The following is a 19,239-nucleotide window of genomic DNA, read 5'->3' on the forward strand; positions in this document are numbered from 1 at the left end:
CGCGCGTCTCCCGCCTCGCCACCCTTTCTCCCGAGTGCCCGTTCCGTCCGCAGCGTGTCATTAGCCAGATTGCATCGGGCAGGAAGGCCGGCCCGCGCGCTTCGCGACGCCCGCCGAAGGTCTGCGTTGCCATCCAATTACAGCAAATGCCCAAAACTGGACCGACAGGCCGCGCCGAAACTCTCGCCGGCTCCCGCTCGGCTCCTTGGCCCGCGTTCGGCGGCGGCGGCGGCACGCGCGGAACCCCAGACCGCGCGCCGCCCCGGGTCACCGGCTCCGCCGCCTCTGCCCCGGGGGGAGCCCCCCCTCTCCACCGGACGAGCCGCGCCCTGCAGCCTGCGGAAGGGCACGACAGGGAAGGACGGGGCGAAGCCCGGCCGAGGTGGGGCGCGGAGAACGCTGGAAGAAAAACCTCCCGCAGCCCCGCCGAAGCGAGCTCGGGGCAGCGTCCCCGGGAGAAGCCCCGGAGCCAGAGCACAGGCTTCCCACGCGGCTGCGGTTGCTGCTGTTGCTGCTGCTGCTGCAGCTGCTGGCCCCTCCCCTCCCCGGGAAGGGGCGGAGCTTGCCCTGCCCTTCGCGCGAAGAGCAGCAGGAGGAGGAGGCGGCTGCCTTGCAGGATGAGCCCTCGGCCGGTGGAAGGAGCTGTAGCCGCCGCCGCCGCCGTTGTCGCGCTGCGGTGCTCGGTCTGCGTCCCCGGGTAGGTCTCTCCGGTGCCCCGCGCTCCCGGCCGCCTGCCCTTTTGGGTGAACGAGGGCAAGGCTGGGCTAGTTGGGTTGGTTGCTCGGCTCAGGGCTGCGTGCAGGGTTGCCTCCTCCTCCTCCTCCCTCCTTCCTTGAGTAAAGCCCCTCTTCCTGAAGTCCCCACCCCGTGGGAGACCCCTGTTCTCCCCCTTCCTCTCTCTCCCCCTCCCCCCTCTTCTTCCCTGCAGCGCGCTCTTAACGTACTCAGAGGCACCGTCGCCCCAGCGTCTCTGATCCAAGTGGAGAAAACTCTCCCGACTTGAACTCTTTCTTTCTTTCTTTCTTTCTTTCTTTCTTTCTTTCTTTCTTTCTTTCTTTCTTTCTTTCTTTCTTTCTTTCTTTCTTTCTTTCTTTCTTTCTTTCCCTCTCCCTCCCTCTCTTCCTCCCTCTCTCTTTCTCTCCCTTTCCCTCCCTCCCTCTCTCTCCCTCCCTCTTTCTCTCTCTCCCTCCCTCCTTCTCCCTCCCTCCCTCCCTCCTTCTCGCTCCTCTCCCACACTTCGTTTAAGATGGGCTCGCTCTGCTGGATCTCCATCCTCTGCCTGCCCAGCTCTCGTGCACTCTAGTGCCCATAACCCCCCAACTTTTGCCCAGAGGGGCAGGGAGGTATGGGCACCGAAGTTTCCCCTTGAGGAAGGAACGGGGTTGGCAAAAAGGTGCTTTCAGTCCAGCCTGTGCCTTGGGATGTCCTGCCAGGTGTTGGGCGTCTGCTCAGATTTCTTCTAGAGGTGGGCTGTCCAACCCTGGCGACTTGAATAAGACCCGTGGACTTCAACTCCCATAACAAACGTTTATGCTCACTCTAGAATAAGGCTGTCCAACCTTGGCAACTTTAAGACTTGTGCACTTCAACTCCCAGAATTCCCCAGCCAGCTGGTGAATTCTGGGAGTTGAAGTCCACAAGTCTTAAAGACTTTAATAAGACCCGTAGACTTCAGCTCCCAGATTTCCCCAGCCAGCCACGGTTGGACAGCCTTATTCTAGAGGGAGAATAAAAGTTTGTTATGGGACTGGCTTTGCGTCCTCCGGAATGCCTAGATGTTGGGAGTTTCTCTCTCTTTTGTTTTGGCAGACTCTGCTTTGGCTCTCGTTCAGCCAAGGGGGGGGGGGAAGGTCAGGCCCCATCTGACGGGAGGAAGCAGAGGCTGCTGGTGTGATATGCCTCCAGCCCCCTTTCCACCATGTCCTTGAGCAGAGGGGTGAATTCACATGATGCTCTGCTGGGGGCAGCTGGCTTTTAGCTTAAACAGCCTGTTTGGTGCTTCGTAGATTGTATTGTGGGAATCTGGCCAGTTGTGTTGTCAGTAAGCCATATTCATGCCACGGCTTAAAGGAAGTGTGCAGACCTAATTCAATCTAGTGATGGATTGGGACGTTGTTCCTTTTTTTGCCTGCCAGTGAGTTCTCTAACCACGACAAGAGTATTTTCAAGTGTGTTTTACATGATGTGTCTGTGCTGTATTCATGCATAACTGAGTTGTTGATTAATAAGAGATCACTGAACCTTGCCTGTGTGAATTTATCGGCTGTGGGCAATATTAAACATGATATTCTCACAGCAACAAACAAGAGCCCTGGATTCTATGAGGAATGCTAAACTATTGAGGTGGTAAATTGCAATGTTAGTTGTACTATATTTAAAAGTCATTAAAAGTTTGTCATTATTATTATTATCCAGGATATATGGATACTATATTTATATTTACAGTAGTGTGAATGTCTGACTGCACTTTGTTTTTGGATGTCCCATAGATGGATAGATGGAGAGATAGAGATAGAGATAGAGATGGATGGATAGATACATAGATGGATAGATAGAGATATAGAAATAGATAGAGATACAGAGATCATTTATTGTCATGTTTTTTTTTCCTGTGGGCACAACGGCACACATTAAAAATTGAAATTTTATTGCTTGTTCTCAAAAGTGTACACATATATAACACACCTACAACAGTTCATTTAATGACTCTTCAAAGTTACAACAAGACTGAAAAAAGTGAATTAGGACCGTTTTTCGCCATTACGACCTTTGCAGCCTCCCCATGTACAAATGATGAAAATGTAGATGCTTGGCAACTGGTTCCTATTTAGGACAGCTGCAGTGTCCTGGGGTCAAGCGATCACCTTTTTGCCACCTTCTGATATGCAAAATCAAAAGAAAGTGAGATTCACTTAACAACCATGCGACTAGCTTAACAACCGCAGAGAATCCCTTAGTAGTGTAAAATGGGGCAAAACTCCCGCAACTGCCTTGCAATGGAAATTGTGGGCCCGATTCTGATCATAGGCTGATGTACTTTGTACACAATGTGCCTGTAATGTACCTTGTTTTCTCTTGGTTTACTACTATTGGCGATACTCCTTTAGTGGCATAGTATGTGATGATGACAGTTATACTACGTGTGTGATTAGTCCCTTGACAGCCGAAGTGGTAAAAGAGGAAGTGAAGAAGAAGAAGAAGACATGGTCATTTAAATAATATGGACATTTTGAAGTTAATATGTGACTGGCTTTTTTTTTTTTGCTGTGCTTTTAGATCAGTGGTTCTCAACCTTTTTAATGCCGTGACCCCCAACTGGTCGTAAGTCGAGGACTACTCAACCGGTCGTAAGTCGAGGATTACTCAACTGGTGCAGCACCGTTTGCAGAATGGGACTTTTGGCGGGCTCAGCAGGGCAGAGATAGCCTGGACAATTCCTATTGGCTTTTGAAAGCCAATAGAATTAGACTCTATTCAAGAGAATCTATTCTATTGGCTTTCAAAAGCCAATAGAATAAAAGGGAGTAGGACAGCTAAGGAAAAGGGGGAAAAAATGGTGGACTGTGTTGTTTGGCGACCCCCATGAAATGGTCGTTCGACCCCAAATGGGGTCCCGACCCACAGGTTGAGAACCACTGTTTTAGATGTACCATGGATATGTCAATCATTGTAAGTTGCAATGCATCAGAATGAAACTGGCGGCTTAGAGATGTGATAAATATTGCATTCCCCTGGATGCCATTGTTAATAATAATAATAATAATAATAAAGTTGGAAGGGACCTTGGAGGTCATCGAGTCCAACCCCCTGCTCAGGCAGGAAACCCTACACCATTTCGGACAGATAGCTGTCCAGTCTCTTCTTGAAAACTTCCAGTGTTGGAGCATTCACCGCTTCTGGAGGCCGGTTGTTCCACTGGTTAATTATTCTAACTGTCAGGAAGTTTCTCCTTAGTTCTAGGTTGCTTCTCTCCTTGATCAGTTTCCATCCGTTGCTTCTTGTCCTGCCTTCAGACACTTTGGAGAATAACTTGACTCCCTCTTCTTTGTTGCAGACCCTGAGAGATTGGAAGACTGCTATCCTGTCCCCCCTTGTCCTTCTCTTCATTAAACTAGACATACCCAATTCCAGCAACTGTTCCTTGTATGTTTTAGCCTCCAGACCCCTAATCATCTTTGTTGCTCTTCTCTGTACTCTTTCTAGAGTCTCAACATCTTTTTTACATCATGGTGACCAAAATTGGATGCAGTATTCCAAGTGTGGCCTTACCAAGGCATCTACACCATGTCGTATGATTTAGGACAGGGCTCCTCGAACTTGGCCACTTTAAGACTTTGTGGACCAACTCCCAGAATTCGGATGTTGCATAATTCCAGGCAAGCATGGTTTAGGACCCAATCTGGGTCGGTCACTGGGAACAGGTTTAACCTTTCAAGTTTTAGGACATGGGCTCCAGCACAAATCTGAAAGCTCGGAAAATTAAACCTCTGGTCACAGTGAGCAACCCAGGTTAGATCCTGCAAGATTATCCCGGGACACATATATTTGCCTTCATTCGTAAGCATGGCTTAGTCAAACCATGGTTCTTTCAGCGCTTGAGTGAGTGACAGAGGTTGTGGATAAAGAGCAGTTCTATTGCTTTGTAAAGTCCATTTGCATCTGGAATGAAGGAGGCTCCATCTTCCTGCTTTGAATACTACCACTTTACACCGAGTGGAATTTTCCACCAATATTTGTCATCAGTGTGCACGTGGGACTGATTCTGGGCCCCTTTATAAAAAAGCACATAATTCAGTTTGTGTTATTTTTTTCAAAATTTCTCCCCTGCCCTTGAGGACAGATTTCTAAGGGCTTCTCTCTGCCTTCTGCTTCTCCACTATCACCAGCTGAGGCCATCTAAAAGGCCTTGTTTTTTATTTTCCTTCCCCCCCTCCTATACAGTGTTGTTCCAATTCCCTCGTTTTTTTTTGAAGGGGGGGTCTTTAAGGGAGAATAATGGGTCACCTTAATAAGCAAACCACGGAGAGCTTTGTGAAGTTGAGATAATCCTATGAAAGACAAAGTGGAGGAGGGATACCTTCATATAAAGGTATCTCTCTTCTTATAAAACACTCCTCTTCAGATGTCATGGCTCTGTTGCTTCCTTTTTTCTCTTGATCCAGGTTTGGTCAATGGCTTTTTAAAAACAACAAGGCAGTGGTTCTCAACCTTTTTAATGCCGTTAACCCCCCAACCGGTCGTAAGTCGAGGACTACTCAACTGGTCGTAAGTCGAGGACTACTCAACTGGTGCAGCACTGTTTGCAGAATGGGACTTTTGGCGGGCTCAGCAGGGCAGAGACAGCCTGGACAATTCCTATTGGCTTTCAAAAGCCAATAAAATAAAAGGGAGTAGCACAGCTAAGGAAAAGGGGGGAAAAAATGGCGGACTGCGTTGTTTGACGACTCCCGTGAGATGGTCGTTCGACCCCAAATGGGGCCCCGACCCATAGGTTGAGAACCACTGGTTTAAGGAGACAAATCTCTCTCTCTTTGAGGTTCTTTGGGGTTTCTCCTACCTCCCCACCAGCAGGGATATACTTTCCTCTGCCTTCTGGTCCCCACTTTTTGGTGCACTTCCTCTCTGTAATTTTTTTTTTGTTGTTGTTGTTGTTGTTTTCACGGTGCATGTGATACAATTTGATTTCGCTGAAGCTTTTTGTTGGGAAGCAAGCAGAGAAAAACCCTGCTTTGGTTTTGTAACCATAGTATTCCTTCTTGGCAAAGAAGCTTTTTTGGGGGGGGAGGGGGGGCGAATGTTCCAGCTATGCATTGCTATCCTCTTCTGTCTAGTTGCCCTCCACTCCGGAAATCGTTCCCAAATCCTGATTATGCTCCCCCCCACTCTCTCTTTCCTCTCTCCCTGCTCAAATTAAGGTTTGTGTCCCCCCCCCCCCCATCCTTGTAAGAAGACAAGCTTCCTGTTTCTTGTTCAAGTATTCAGTGGGGGAACATATTGTCCGGAGACCATGGAATAAGTGAGCGCAGATTGTTGGTTTAATGAGGAGCAGAGAGAAAGTTTTATAAACTTCCCCCCCCCCCACAAAGGTCAGAGCAAAGATGTGAATTATTTTTGGGAGGGATTTGAATGGTAGCCTTTCCAAACACCCTGTTTTTGTATCTAAAATGGAATGTAGCTCTTGAAACAGAGGCAATGTATATTAATTTCTTTGGGCTTATTTTTTTTTCTTCATCTTTTAAAATGAAAAGAAATATTTATTGTTGCTTTTTTTTTTTTTTTGAAGGAGCAGTCCACCCCCTCCTTGCAAAATATCTGCTGTTTTTTGGGGAGAGATGTTTTCTGGTTTGCCTTGGATGGCAAAAGAGAGACGAGGCTTCATGATATAATAACGCTCTTTTCAGCTTTGGGCAGGATCTGTTCATGGAAATGAGAGTCTGTCTAAAACACCGGGCTGGCAATGTTGCTTCTTGGAGAAATTGAATAACCCATGGATGATGAATATGATGAACAGCTTAATTTTGCATTTTACACAGCTGATTTGTAGGCAAAGTTATAGAGCTGGCCAAGGGATTGGTGTGCCACTAATGTCTGTGGTTTGTATTGCAAATGAAGGGAAGGGAATATTTTAACACTTAGGCTAGCTAAGCTCTTCATTTCCATCTTTCCTGGGAAATATTGATATGCTTCTGTATCCACCAGCCTATTTCCATTTTTTTCTGGGTGGGTAAGGACATCATGGAAGAACTGAATGGCGATTTTCAATACAGTACAGATAGTCCTCGACTTACATCCGTTTGTTTAGTGACCGTTCAAAGTTCCGATGCTGAAAAATGACTTATGACTGTTTTTTCACACTTAATGACCGTTGCAGCATCCCCATGGTCACAGGATCAAAATTAAAACGCTTGGCAACTGACTCATGCTTATGACGGTTGCAGTGTCCCTTTTTACGACCTTCTGACAAGCCAAGTCAAGGGGGAAGCCAGATTCACTTAACAACCATGTTACTAACTTAACAACTGCAGTGATTCACTTAACGATGGTCTTAAAATGGGGGCAAAACTCCCTTAACAACTATCTTGCTTAGCAACAGAAATTTTGGGCTCAACTGTGGTCATACGTTGAGGACTACCTGTATACTATGGTCTGTGTGGTTCTCAAATGACCTTTTCCAGTTGTGAGTTCCTGGGTAGACTGTACACCCCATCAGTCCCATTTGCTACACATGTTGGCTGGAGATGATGGGACCTGGAATCCAACAAAATGTAGGGAACATGTGTGTTAAAGCATGGACATCGGGAAATCCAGGCCGTTCAATGAATATAAGGTTTATTCCAAGTTTCAGCTCTCTAAAGGAATCTGAACTATTAATGGTCCAAGCAAATAGGCGGTAGATAAGAGTCAGTGGAATTCAAGGTGAGCTGGACTTCGATCTCTTGTGGGTGCGAAGGGATTCAAGACTGATGGTGCATTTGACCCCTCCCTCAGGCTCAGCCTGGTCATCTCCTTCAATGTGATAGGAAAGACTCCTGTCCTGTAGGAATTTCCTTCGAATAGAAATTATCGCTTAACTAGAAAAAAGGAAGAAGCATTTTGAAATACGTGTGTTCAATATTATGCCATTAACTTGAAAGTCATATCTATAGATGACAGCTTAACAATTTGTGAGTGGATTTAGTAGTTTAACAATTTAAAATTCTTTCAGGGTGGGAAACCAATATTGCTGTATTATACAATCAGCATTCAACTAGGGAGGATGTTATGTGTAAATGTGTTGGTCTTTTTTCCCCTTTTTTAAAAAGACACTTTTTAATGTCTTTTTTGTTGTTTTTTATTTTGTTCTTTTTTTAAAAAACAACAACGATGTTTTGTATTTTTAACCTTCTTTGAATTAACTAAAATTTTTCTAAAAGAAAAAGAAGGAACTTGTACAGATGGTAAAAGAACATCTGGCTTTTTTTGAAGGACCAAGTCTTCAACTCCGATTGAAGATGCTGAACGAACTGCAATCTTGGCAAACAGACGAGATGTCAGAAGGTTGCAAATGGACCAATTTTCTTCCCACCTTAAGAAAAATGGGGAAAGTGACAGAACAGTCAGGCTGATGTCAGTGCAAAATCTGAGAACTGAATGCGGGCCCTGTGGTAGCAGCTAGAGAAAATGCCCCAATTCCAAGAAGCTAACAAGGGTTGGTCAGGAATTAAAAATAATAATACGCCAGACCGTCAAGAATCTTGATTTCAGGAAAGTAATTTACAAGAACGCCTGTTTGTGTTTTTGTTGATAAAATTAGTAAAATGTAGATAGATGCTTTGACTGTTGGGTGGCTCTCTTCCTGGTCAGCTAAAGGAGCTTAAGAGCTGAGCTGACCAATTGTAATAAGCAATTTATTTGTTTATTTAAAAAGTGGAGTTTGATGAGCAAAGTTTAATGACTTGAACGCTGCTTCTGGTTTGTAATGAGTTTATAAACCACAGTGGCTGGATTTATTCATATATACATACATAATATAGCAAATGTAAACCCAGCAAATGATTGAGGCGGGAAACTAGTACAGGTAGTCCGTGACTTACGACCACAATTGAGCCCCAAATTTCTGTGGTTAAATGAGTTTTGCCCCATTTTACGACCTTTCTCGCCTCGGTTGTTAAGTGAATCGCTGCAGCTGATAAGTTAGCAACCCGGTTGTTAAGTGAATCCGGCTTCCCCATTGACTTTGCTTGTCAGAAGCTCGCAAAAGGGGATCACGTGACCCCGGGACAATGCAACCGTCGTAAGTACGAGTCAGTTGCCAAGCGTCTGAATTTGCATCACCTGACCACGGGGATGCTGCAAAGGTCATAACTGTGAAAAATGGTCATAAGCCACTTTTTTTCCGGCGCCCTTGTAACTTTGACTAGTCACTAAATGAACTGTTGTAAGTCGAGCACTACCTGTATTCTGCCTGTCGTGTTTGAATTGCTTTGATATTGTGTCATTCCCCCCCTCCCCTTCTCCTTTTAGGGTATGCAGAAAATGGGGGAGCAATCAGGAATTTGGCATTGTTGCCTAGTAACACTTTAATATATACAGCGTGCTGCTGTTTTTGGAGAGCGACCGGCCACTGGGATCCTGCTAATGCTGTGTCTATGTGAAAGGCAGAGAGAATGCTCTCTTGGGCTTCCATGATGGACAGTCTGTTCTCCTCCTTTTTCTGGAGAGAAGAAAGAGAAGAGAAGGTGGCTGTCACATTTGAAACAGGCAAATGGGAAGGCAAATGGGAGCAGAGAGTGAGGGGAAACACGATGTGAAGGCAGATGGCCTGATCTAAAAGAGTACTAGCTGACTTCCATTTCATTCTCCAGGGACCTCTTTCAGACCAAGGTTGGCCCTCCCCATTTGGCAAAATGGAGAAAAGGGCCCATTTCACTGGTTTAAATCAGTGCTTTTGAACAAGGAGATGGCTGCTGGAGAAGACGCCATCTCTATGATGGAAAGAATAGAGTAGAGTAGAGTAGAATAGAATAGAATAGAATAGAATAGAATAGAATAGAATAGAATAGAATAGAATATAGAATAGAATAGAATAGAATAGAATCTGGAAGGGAGCTTGGAGGTCTTCTAGTCCAGCCCCCTGCTCGATCAGGAGAATACCATTTCAGACAAGTGACTGTCTCAAGAAAACGATATTCTTGATAGATGTGATGAATGAAGGCTACAGCCTAAGCTCTTGGCTTGGTTTACAAAAGTCATAACTTGCTTTTACTTGGTTTAGTCTACTGTGTGAATGCAAACATTGTAGTTGGAAAACTAGATTCTGACTCGGTGTGCTAGGTGAACAGAGGCAATTATGGTTTCATCTCTAGCCATGGATTAAGGTGTATGATGTGTCAACTTAATCCCGATATGCCCTTAATCAGGAAGTAACTTTCTTTATAGCTTAGCCTTAGACCAGAGGTCTCCAACCTTGGCAATTTTAAGACTTGTGGACTTCACTTCCCAGAATTCCCTGGCTCACGGGAATTCTGGGAGTTCAGGTCCATAAGTCTGAAAGTTGCCAAGGTTGGAGACCCTTGCCTTAGGCCAGGGGTGTCAAACTGCCGCCTTCCGGTCCAGATGCATCATAGCGATGCAATGGCAAAAAAAGCCACGATATGTCGTGACGCATCACGTGACGTTGCGAGTGTGACACCCCTGTCTTAGGCCAACATGCAGACATGAGATCCTTTGTCATTTGTAAATACCCAAAAGCAACCTAAAATAATCCCTACGACAATGCATATATTAAAGAAGAGGTGTTTTTAATAAAACCCACGTATTACGTTACATAATGTTTGCTGATGCTTTCTCATAATTGCTAGACTGAATTTTGTTATTCATGGTTAAGAATAACAACGGACCGACGGTTTGTTAGGAAAAAAGAGGTAGACCATTCATTATCGCTATCTGGTTGCTCCTTTATGAGGCATCTAGTGAACAGGGCTCGCAAACTCCCTGCAAAAATTAAAATGGGATGTATCACTCATCTTCTCTAGCTTGAGAGTTGCACAACTGAAATAATTTGCATGTCTTCTTTGGGTTAGATGTGTGCCTGAGCAGGCTTCTGCCCAAAATAAATTTCTGTATTAATTTATTTTATGTATTCGTGCATTGATTTATCAAAAATATATGGTCACCCGTTCCCAAATGTATGACTCTGGGCAGCTAACAATAATTAAAAACAGCCTAAAAATGCACAAGGAAAAAATTGCATCCTACATATAAAATCTGGAATGCATTAATGTTGCTTTCAGAGGAATAGCCAGCTGATGGATCTTGATATAGTGAACAGTTCCATAAAAAATGGATCTGACTGAGGATATCTGACTTGTGTACCTTGTGGCTGGATTATTACAAGGTTGTGCACCTGGTGCAGGCTTTAGAGATGTCCCAGCTGATCTGGAACCCAGATCACTACTGAAATATACTTTTGAAAAATCCAATGAACAGCGGTAACCAAAGGACTGTTAAAAATGGATTTATTTTTTAAAAATCCCCCAGTTCAAAATTCATTGTCAGTTAAGAAGGTAGAAATACAGGTAGTCCTTGACTAGTGTGCTATACTGGGTTTCCAGTATGGTTCATTCTGTGCTATATAGAAAATGGGTTAACTTGAGTCAGCACTGGTGAATTTTAACGGGCATAATAACACCTATAATTTGGCTACCGTTAGAAAGAGATTCTGCAAATTTCTACAGGTAGTTTCTCCACGATCAACATCATACAGTATCTCAGTACCTATCTTATTTATAATTTATCAGTCTTTCCAAGGATATTTGAATCCGTATCCAAGATTGGAAAAGCAAGAAAGATGAAGGAAAATGAGAGAGCATTTGTTTTCTCCTTATTCTTCTCTATGGCTTCACTTTGTGTTGTTGCAAGATACAAGGGCCTTTATAGAGTTGTATCATGCTTTATATGTGAGTGAGCTGCTCAGAGCCATCGTAATTGAGTGTCGATCCTTTTTTTGATGGGGCAAGGTATCCCAAGCGTCTGTTTCTCTGAAGCCTTTGACTTTGAAACCAAGCTCTGCCCCTTGTATGTAATTTTTCACTTTCCAAACTTAGAACAGGCCACGTAATTATGAAGTCAGTTCGGAAACCGTGCCTGTTTCCTTTCAGAAGAGATAGGATGAAATAATAAGTCATCGGGAAGTAGCCACGAAGGGAAGCAATCCAGGGGAGATACCTACATAAAACTATAGCTGTTTTAGAGCCTCAAAATGGAGTCCATTCAAGTTTTTATAATTTACAAACCCATATTTGCTTAATATTGGTTTATTGTGTCAACCTAGTCAAGTGCGCTTGATCACGGTTTAACAAATAATAACTGATTCTGGTGAATGAATCTAGCCTATCAGTGACTCTTGCACCTCCTTTAGATAAGTGAGTTTCCTGAAATTGGTTAGATCTGGGGTAGGCAACCTTGGCTCTTTTATGACTCGTGGACTTCAACTCCCAGAATTCCTGAGCCAGCATGGCTGGCTCAGGAATTCTAGGAGTTGAAGTCCACGAGTCATAAAAGAGTCAAGGTTGCCTACCCCTGGGTTAGATAAAGGGTCACCATGAAAGGAAATGGTGAAGCTCAGCTATCCAACAGTTCCCCAGGGCTCGTATTTTTATTACTTACCAAACTGTTATTGTGGGATATGATTCCCTCTTTTGTCTTTCTTCTTTTGAGGAACATCCAGGCTCCTGTATCTCTTGGACTTCACTTGAAACATCTGGTCACTTCATTCTGGTTTCTCAATGGCATTTTGATTCCTCTTCTGCTGGTGCTCAGCCTTTGGAGGGCAATGGTTGAATATGGAGTCCGAACATTCCTATTCTTGCTTATGAGAAAGTGCAGAGAAGAGCAGCAAAGATGATAAGGGATTTGGAGGCTAAACCAGTGGTGGGATTCAGCCGGTCTGCACCACTTCGGCAGAACCGGTAGCTAATTTTTGGTTGCCCAGGCCCAGAACAGACTTCCGGAAGCGGCATCCACACAGAGAACCGGTTGTTCACCTATTGGAATCCCACCACTGGGCTAAACCATATGATGAATGGCTAAGGGAATTAGGTATGACTAGCCCAGGGGTAGGGAATCTTGGCTCTTTTACAACTTGTGGACTTCAACTCCCAGAATTCCTGACTCGGCATGGCTGGTTCAGGAATTCTGGGTATTGAAGTCCACGAGTCAGAAAAGAGCCAAGGTTCCCTACCCTTGGCCTAGCCTAATAGTAATAGTAGTAAAGTTGGAAGGGACCTTGGAAGTCATCTAGTCCAACCCCCTGCTCAGGCAGGAAACCCTACACCATTTCGGACAAATGGCTGTCCAGTCTTTTCTTAAAAACTTCCAGTGTTGGAGCATTTACTGCTTCTGGAGGCAGGCTGTTCCACTGGTTAATTGTTCTCACTGTCAGGAAGTTTCTCCTTAGTTCTAGGTTGCTTCTCTCCTTGATTAGTTTCCATCCGTTGCTTCTTGTCCTGCCTTCAGGCACTTTGGAGAATAGCTTGACTCCCTCTTCTTTGGGGCAGCCCCTGAGATATTGGAATACTGCTATCATGTCCCCCCTCGTCCTTCTCTTCGTTGAACTAGACATACCCAATTCCAGCAACCATTCCTTAGAGGTGACATGATAGCTGTCTTCCAGCACTTGAGGGGCTGTCACACAGGGAAGAGGGTGTTGATTAATTCTCCACATTATCTGAGGGCAAGACAAGTCATGGGTGGAAGCTCCTCAGATGGAGATCCAACTTAGAAATAAGGAGGAATTTCCGAGATTGGATCAAGGGAAACTGCTTGCCTCCTGGGAGCGTTGGGCGCTCCATTGCTGGAGGTTTTCAAGAAGAGACTGGGCAGTCATTTGTCTGGAATGGAACATGGCCTCTTGCCTTGGGCAGGGGATTGGTCTAGGCCAGTGGTGGCGAACCTATGGCGTGGGTGCCAGAGGCGGCACTCAGAACCCTCTCTGTGGGCACGCGTGCCGTCGCCCTATCCTAGTCCTTCAGCTGGGTTTTATAAAACCTTTTCGCTTTACGCCTCCGCCGCCATGTGCAAAAAAAAAAAAAAAGGTTCAATCAGTCAACTTCAACTTCTCGCGGGAAAAAAAAAGATCTTGCCAAGTTGGAATTGATTGATTGAACTTTTTAGTCCCACCCAGTCTGCCGTTACCACCGCAGCCACGCCCACCCAATGGGCCACGCCCACCCAATGGGCCACACCCACCCGGCACTCAACGATGCATAAGTGGGTTTTGGGTTGCAGTTTGGGCACTCGGTCTCTCAAAGGTTCGCCATCACTGGTCTAGACTAGAGGACCTCCAAGGTCCCGTCCAGCCCTCTCTGATTCTAAGAGTGCCTGTGGCCTTCTGAAACCGCCTAATGGAGAACCTGGAAGAAGATGTGAAGTTAGACGTTTTGATGTAGGTCAAAGTCAGGGCACTGCCCAAAGGGCCCCACGATCAAAGAGAACAGAAGCTGCGAAGGAGGCAGCACAACACGCCTACCCTGTTCACTCATAGAGGATCGGCTGAGGCTCAAACATAGCTGGCAAATTGTCAGGTATGCAAGCAGCTGGTGTAATATTAAAAACTCTAGTTGTGGATGTGCTGTTCCACGAAGAACCAGTTCTCTGTCTCCCCTTGTTCCTCTCGGCCAGGGAGTCGAGAGCTTAGCGCTCTCGGTCACCAGCTGTAATTCAAATTCGTTTATGAGGACTCGGAATGAAATCATTCTCTATTTTTTGCTTTGATCCTAGGGAAGCTAACACTAGCTCCAGATTGCTTGTAGTAAAACGCAGCCGTCTTCTTTTCTTTTTTGCTTTTTAATTAAACTGCTGGTAGACTTTATGCATGCAGTCAAAGAGTTTTAGAATCTGTCAGCAGCACAAGGAAGATATTTTTGGGAGAAGTCCTCTTGTTCTAGGGGGCCTCTCCTGCTGGAAATGCCTTCCCTGCAAAAAAAACCAAAAAAAAAAAAAAAAACCCAAGCAAACATGTTGCTTCTCTGCAGCTTAGAGAGATGGAAGGGCTGTGCAGTTTTTGTTGCTTCTCTCCTGTGAATGCAGGATGCTTATGTGACATTACAACAGAATAAACAAAATTACAGGGTTGGAAAGGACTTTGAAGGTCATCTAGTCCAACCCCCTTCTCAGGCAGGAAACCCTGTACCACGTCAGACAAATGGCTGTCCGATCTCTTCTTAAAAACTTCCAGCGTTGGAGCATTTACCGCTTCTGGAGGCAGGTTGTTCCATTGATTGATTGTTCTCACTGTCAGGAAGTTTCTCCTTAGTTCTAGGTTGCTTCTCTCCTGGATTAGTTTCCATCCATTGTTTCCTGTCCTGCCTTCAGGTACTTTATGATTGACCCCCCCCCCGTCTTCTTTGGGGCAGCTCCTTAGATATTGGAACACTGCTATCATGTCACCCCCCCCCCGCCTAGTCCATCTTTTCATTTTACAATGTACATTTATTTACAGCTTATTTATTTACAGTTGTCGTGCAATTGTAACCCAGCCAATGAGTTATTGTTGTTCTCAGTAGTAAAGCAGTTTGGACTTGGAAGAGATTTGAGACCTTCATATTATGGGCTCCTTCTGTTCCATGGAACAGAATTTAGGGGGAAAAATGGTGAGGGTAAATGGAATAGAGCTGGAAGGGACCCTGGAGGTCTTCTAGTCCAGCCTCCTGCTCAAGCAGGAGAACCTATGTCTAGCCTCTTCCTAAAAACCTCTAGTGATGGGGCGCCCACGATTTCTGGAGGCAAGCTGTTCCATTGGTTGATTGTCCTCACTGTCAGGAAGTTTCTCCTTAATTCCAGGTTGCTTCTCTCTTTGATCAGTTTCCAACCATTGTTTTTTGTCCTTCCCTCTGGTGCTCTGGTGAATAACGTGACCCCCCTCTTCCTTGTGGCAGCCTAGGGTGGCCACAGAGCTGCTGGAAGTGATGCGTCTCTATGGCTGACATCTGCTTCAAAAGTGTCCCTCGCTTCCTACCTTCTGTTTTCTGTTTGTTTTTTTTTTCTTATTTTTGCAAGAGGTTCAACAATAATAAGTTCCTTAAAAGTTTGTTTTATTTGCAGTATTCTAGCTCTTTCGCCTGCAGGGCGATTACGTTGCAGTTGGCTGCCAAACCGTTTGTGTATTTTTCAAAGGAAATCTGGGCTCAAAGCCTTAAGAGCTAGCAAGCAAATTATTCCTAATAAGGAAGTTTGTTCCTCTTTCAGGCTTGCTTGGCTGATGGCAATCTCTGCTTTCCATCTATCTATCCGTTGGATTTCTTTCGCCTCCCATCTGCCTTGCCTTCCTCCATTTCTTGCAATTCCTACAGCTGAGTGACAGCAGAATTCTAGCCCTCTTCTTACAATCCTTCATTTAGCAACCGTTGGCAGGTAGGACAGTGCTGAAACCCGCCAGGTCCTTGCCCTTACGATGGGTCCTCGCACTTGCAACCGTTGCATCCCTCCATGGTTATGTGATCGCAATTCAGACACTTGGTAACCAGTTGCAATGTCCTGGGGTCTCTTGATTTGATTTGGGACCCTTTTTTTGCGCATTTCCAACAACAACAACAAAATGCCCATTTGGAAAACCAGTTGGCACTTACGACCAGGGCATTCTCTTAACCATCCCTGGATTCACTTAACTGTGGTGATTCACTTAACAAATACAGTAAAAATGGTCATAAAATTGAGACTAACTCAAATTATGACCACAACAACTAATAAAAATTCCAGTACCGATTGTGGCCATAACTTGAGGATTGTTGTTGTTAGTTGCAAAGTCGTGTCCAACCCATCGTGACCTCATGGATCACATTCCTCCAGGCCTTCCTGTCCTCTACCATCTTCTGGAGTCCCTTTAAGCTCACACGTACTGCTTCAGGGACTCCATCCAGTCACCTCCTTCTCTGTCGTCCCCTTCTTCTCTTGCCCTCCATCTTTCCCAGCATTAGGCTCTTTTCCAGGGAGTCCTTCCTTCTCATTAGGTGGCCAAAGTACTTGAGTTTCAACTTCAGGATCTGGCCTTCTAAAGAGCAGTTGGGGTTGATCTCCTCCAGGACTGACCGGCTTGATCGCTTTGCAATCCAGGGGACTCGCAGGAGTCTTCTCCAGCACCATAGTTTGTGAGTGAAGAGAGTAAGCCATTAGCTTACCTTGCGGTGCTTGAAGCTGTTGAAAAATCACAGTGAAATAAGATGTTGCTTTGTACGCAACTTGAATTTTTAATTCAGTCACTGTTTGGGTTTTGGTAAATTACTTTGAGGCTGCAGTTCTTGGTGATAGGAGGGTTTTTCTTGAAAAATTGAAACTGGCCTTCCGTGCCCTTTCAAAGCTGTTTAAAAAAAAAAAAAAAGAACGTTTCAATTACATTCGGCTGGAAGCAAAGGAGTTGCCTTTTGCAGAATTGTTCTTTATTTGCTCATAATGAAAAGCCGAGAATTTGATCAGCTTTCTTAAAAGCACAGAGAGGTACAGCTAATGGAGTAACATGTGATGGGAGTAACCCTTAGTTATTTTACATAGGCTGGGAGTCTGACTCCATGTTTGTGTTCTCAACCTATTTAGTTGGCAGTTTCTTAAAGAAAAATACGGAGAAGCTAATGGAGCGTTAAGGGATCCATGTTTCTAATCTATAAGCAGAGAGAAGTTAACTGTGATTTACTGAACGAGGCAAAATAGTTATGGCTTGATAACCAAGTCCTAGACTGCAGTTGAAATACCATAATTCTGGGCTCCCAATCCAGATTTATAAGCTATATCCACCTCTCTGAAGAAAATGTTCTCTCTGCCCCTCTGAGGACAATGATTGCCCAAACATCAACTTGTTTGCTTTATTCATTCATTCATTCATTCATTCCCTTTATATTTTTTGTAAATAACTAAAGGTGGTGAACATACCTAATCCTCCTTCCTCCTCCTATTCTCACTGTAACAACAACCCTGTAAGGTGGTTAGACTGAAAGGTTGCCTACCAGGGGTAGGCAACCTTGGCTCTTTTATGACTTGTGGACTTCAGCTCCCAGAATTCCTGAGCCAGCATGGCTCAGCTTGGAAACCTCTCTTTCCCCTAATGGCTGGCTAGTGAATCCTCTTTCAACAATGGAGCTTTGTATCTTTCACACAATAAGACAGGTAGTCCTCAACTTACGGCCACAGTTGAGCCCCAAATTTCTGTTGCCAAGTGAAGCATTTGTTAAATGAGTTTTGCCCCATTTTACGACTTTTCTTGCCACAGTTGTTAAGCGAATCATTGAAGTTGATAAGTTAAGACCCCGATTGTTAAGTGAATCTGGCTCCCCCCAACTGACTTTGCTTGTCAGAAGGTCGTAAAAGGGGATCACGTGATCCCGGGACACTGAAATCGTCATAAATATGAATCAGTCGCCAAGCGTCTAAATTTTGATCCACGTGATCGTGGAGATGCTGCGGTGGTGTGACAAATGGTCATAAGTCACTTTTTTCAGTGATGTTGTAACTTTGAACGGTCACTAAATGAACTGTCATAAGTCGAGGACTACCTGTAGTTGGGAGTTGTGTTTGGTGTTTTGCGCAAAAGTCATCTCTTTTCTCTCATGAGATCCTAAAGCAGAAGGCTATTTGTTTACACCCACTTTGCACTGACCACCCATGATTAAAGGGGATATTTACACTATTTTTCTTTCTTTCTGGACCACATACGCCAGATTGGGAATGGAAGGTCAGGGAGTAGAGACGAGACAGAGAATAAACCCAGTTAGATCATTGTCAGAGAGGTAGAAAGAGAGAGACCACACCGATTCACCAGGGTCAATAAAAACCAACGCATGTTATCCTTTTCCAATTATGATAATCAACAACAAGAAGAGCAGAACAAAAACTCATTCTTCTTAGCCGCAATGAAACAGTCTGTTCCTCATTACAATGGTTGACAAATGGGCCCTGATGAAAGCATGGAAATAATCAAGAGAGGCGTTATGTTAGGTCCAGACAGTGTGTTATGTTTTTATTAATATCCCATTATTTCCGATGCGTGCTGGAGTGCGGCCTGAAACGGCTTGTCTTGATCTGTAGTGTTAGAAAACAAAGCATGACTTCTTCAAAAACCCGGACCCTGTTTATCAGCCTTGATTGACAGGTCTGGTTTTCTTTCTCCATGGGAAGGAACTCTTGGTAGTTATCTCTGCAGGCTTTAGGACTTGAAGGAACATCTTCCTTTGAGTCAACCTCTGTTTATTTCAAATATCCAGCTGTTAGGTTCTTCTGTTGACCTTGTTCTTCTCGGACCTTCACACAGGCAGTTAGAGTCACTTGCTTTCCATTTCAAATGATGAGAGATGAATACCGTACAAACAAGTGTGTGGGTATCTGTGTAGCCATCTATGTTTGGATGTTTTGGTCACCATATTATAAAAAAAGATGTAGTGACTCTGGAAAGAGAAGAGCAACAAAGATGATCAGGGGACTGGAGGCTAAAACATATGAAGAACAGGTGCAGAAATTGGGTTGATCTCATTTAATGAAAAGAAGGACCAGGGTGACATGATAGCAGTGTTCCAATATCTGAGGGGCGGCCAAAAAGAAGAGGGGGTCCACCAATTTTCCAAAGCACCAGAAAACAGGACAAAAAGCAATGGATGGAAACAAATCAAGGAGAAACAAATCAAGGAAACAAATCAAGGAAACAAATCAAGAAACAAATCAAGGAAACAAATCAAGGAAACAAATCAAGAAACAAATCAAGGAAACAAATCAAGCATA

The 19,239-nt window shown here is 44.6% G+C and overlaps 1 protein-coding gene across 4 annotated transcripts in view; it reads left to right on the top strand.

Moving 5' to 3' along the window:
* The first annotated feature begins 431 nt into the window (after positions 1-431).
* Positions 432-19,239, top strand: part of LOC120315768 (ankyrin repeat and fibronectin type-III domain-containing protein 1-like) — a 258,611-nt gene continuing 239,803 nt past the window's right edge. For all 4 annotated transcript variants that reach the window (XR_005558767.1, XM_039360645.1, XM_039360650.1 and 1 more), the window contains exon 1: positions 432-697. Coding sequence is in view for 1 of the 4 variants with exons in the window: in XM_039360648.1 (XP_039216582.1) it covers positions 618-697 (80 nt within the window). In the remaining 3 variants the exon portion in view is untranslated. The remainder of the gene's footprint in view (positions 698-19,239) is intronic.

This window comes from Crotalus tigris, unplaced genomic scaffold, assembly GCF_016545835.1.
Source record: "Crotalus tigris isolate CLP2741 ecotype Arizona unplaced genomic scaffold, ASM1654583v1 scf7180000019173.45859301935:6455823, whole genome shotgun sequence".
Taxonomy (NCBI): Eukaryota; Metazoa; Chordata; class Lepidosauria; order Squamata; family Viperidae; genus Crotalus; species Crotalus tigris.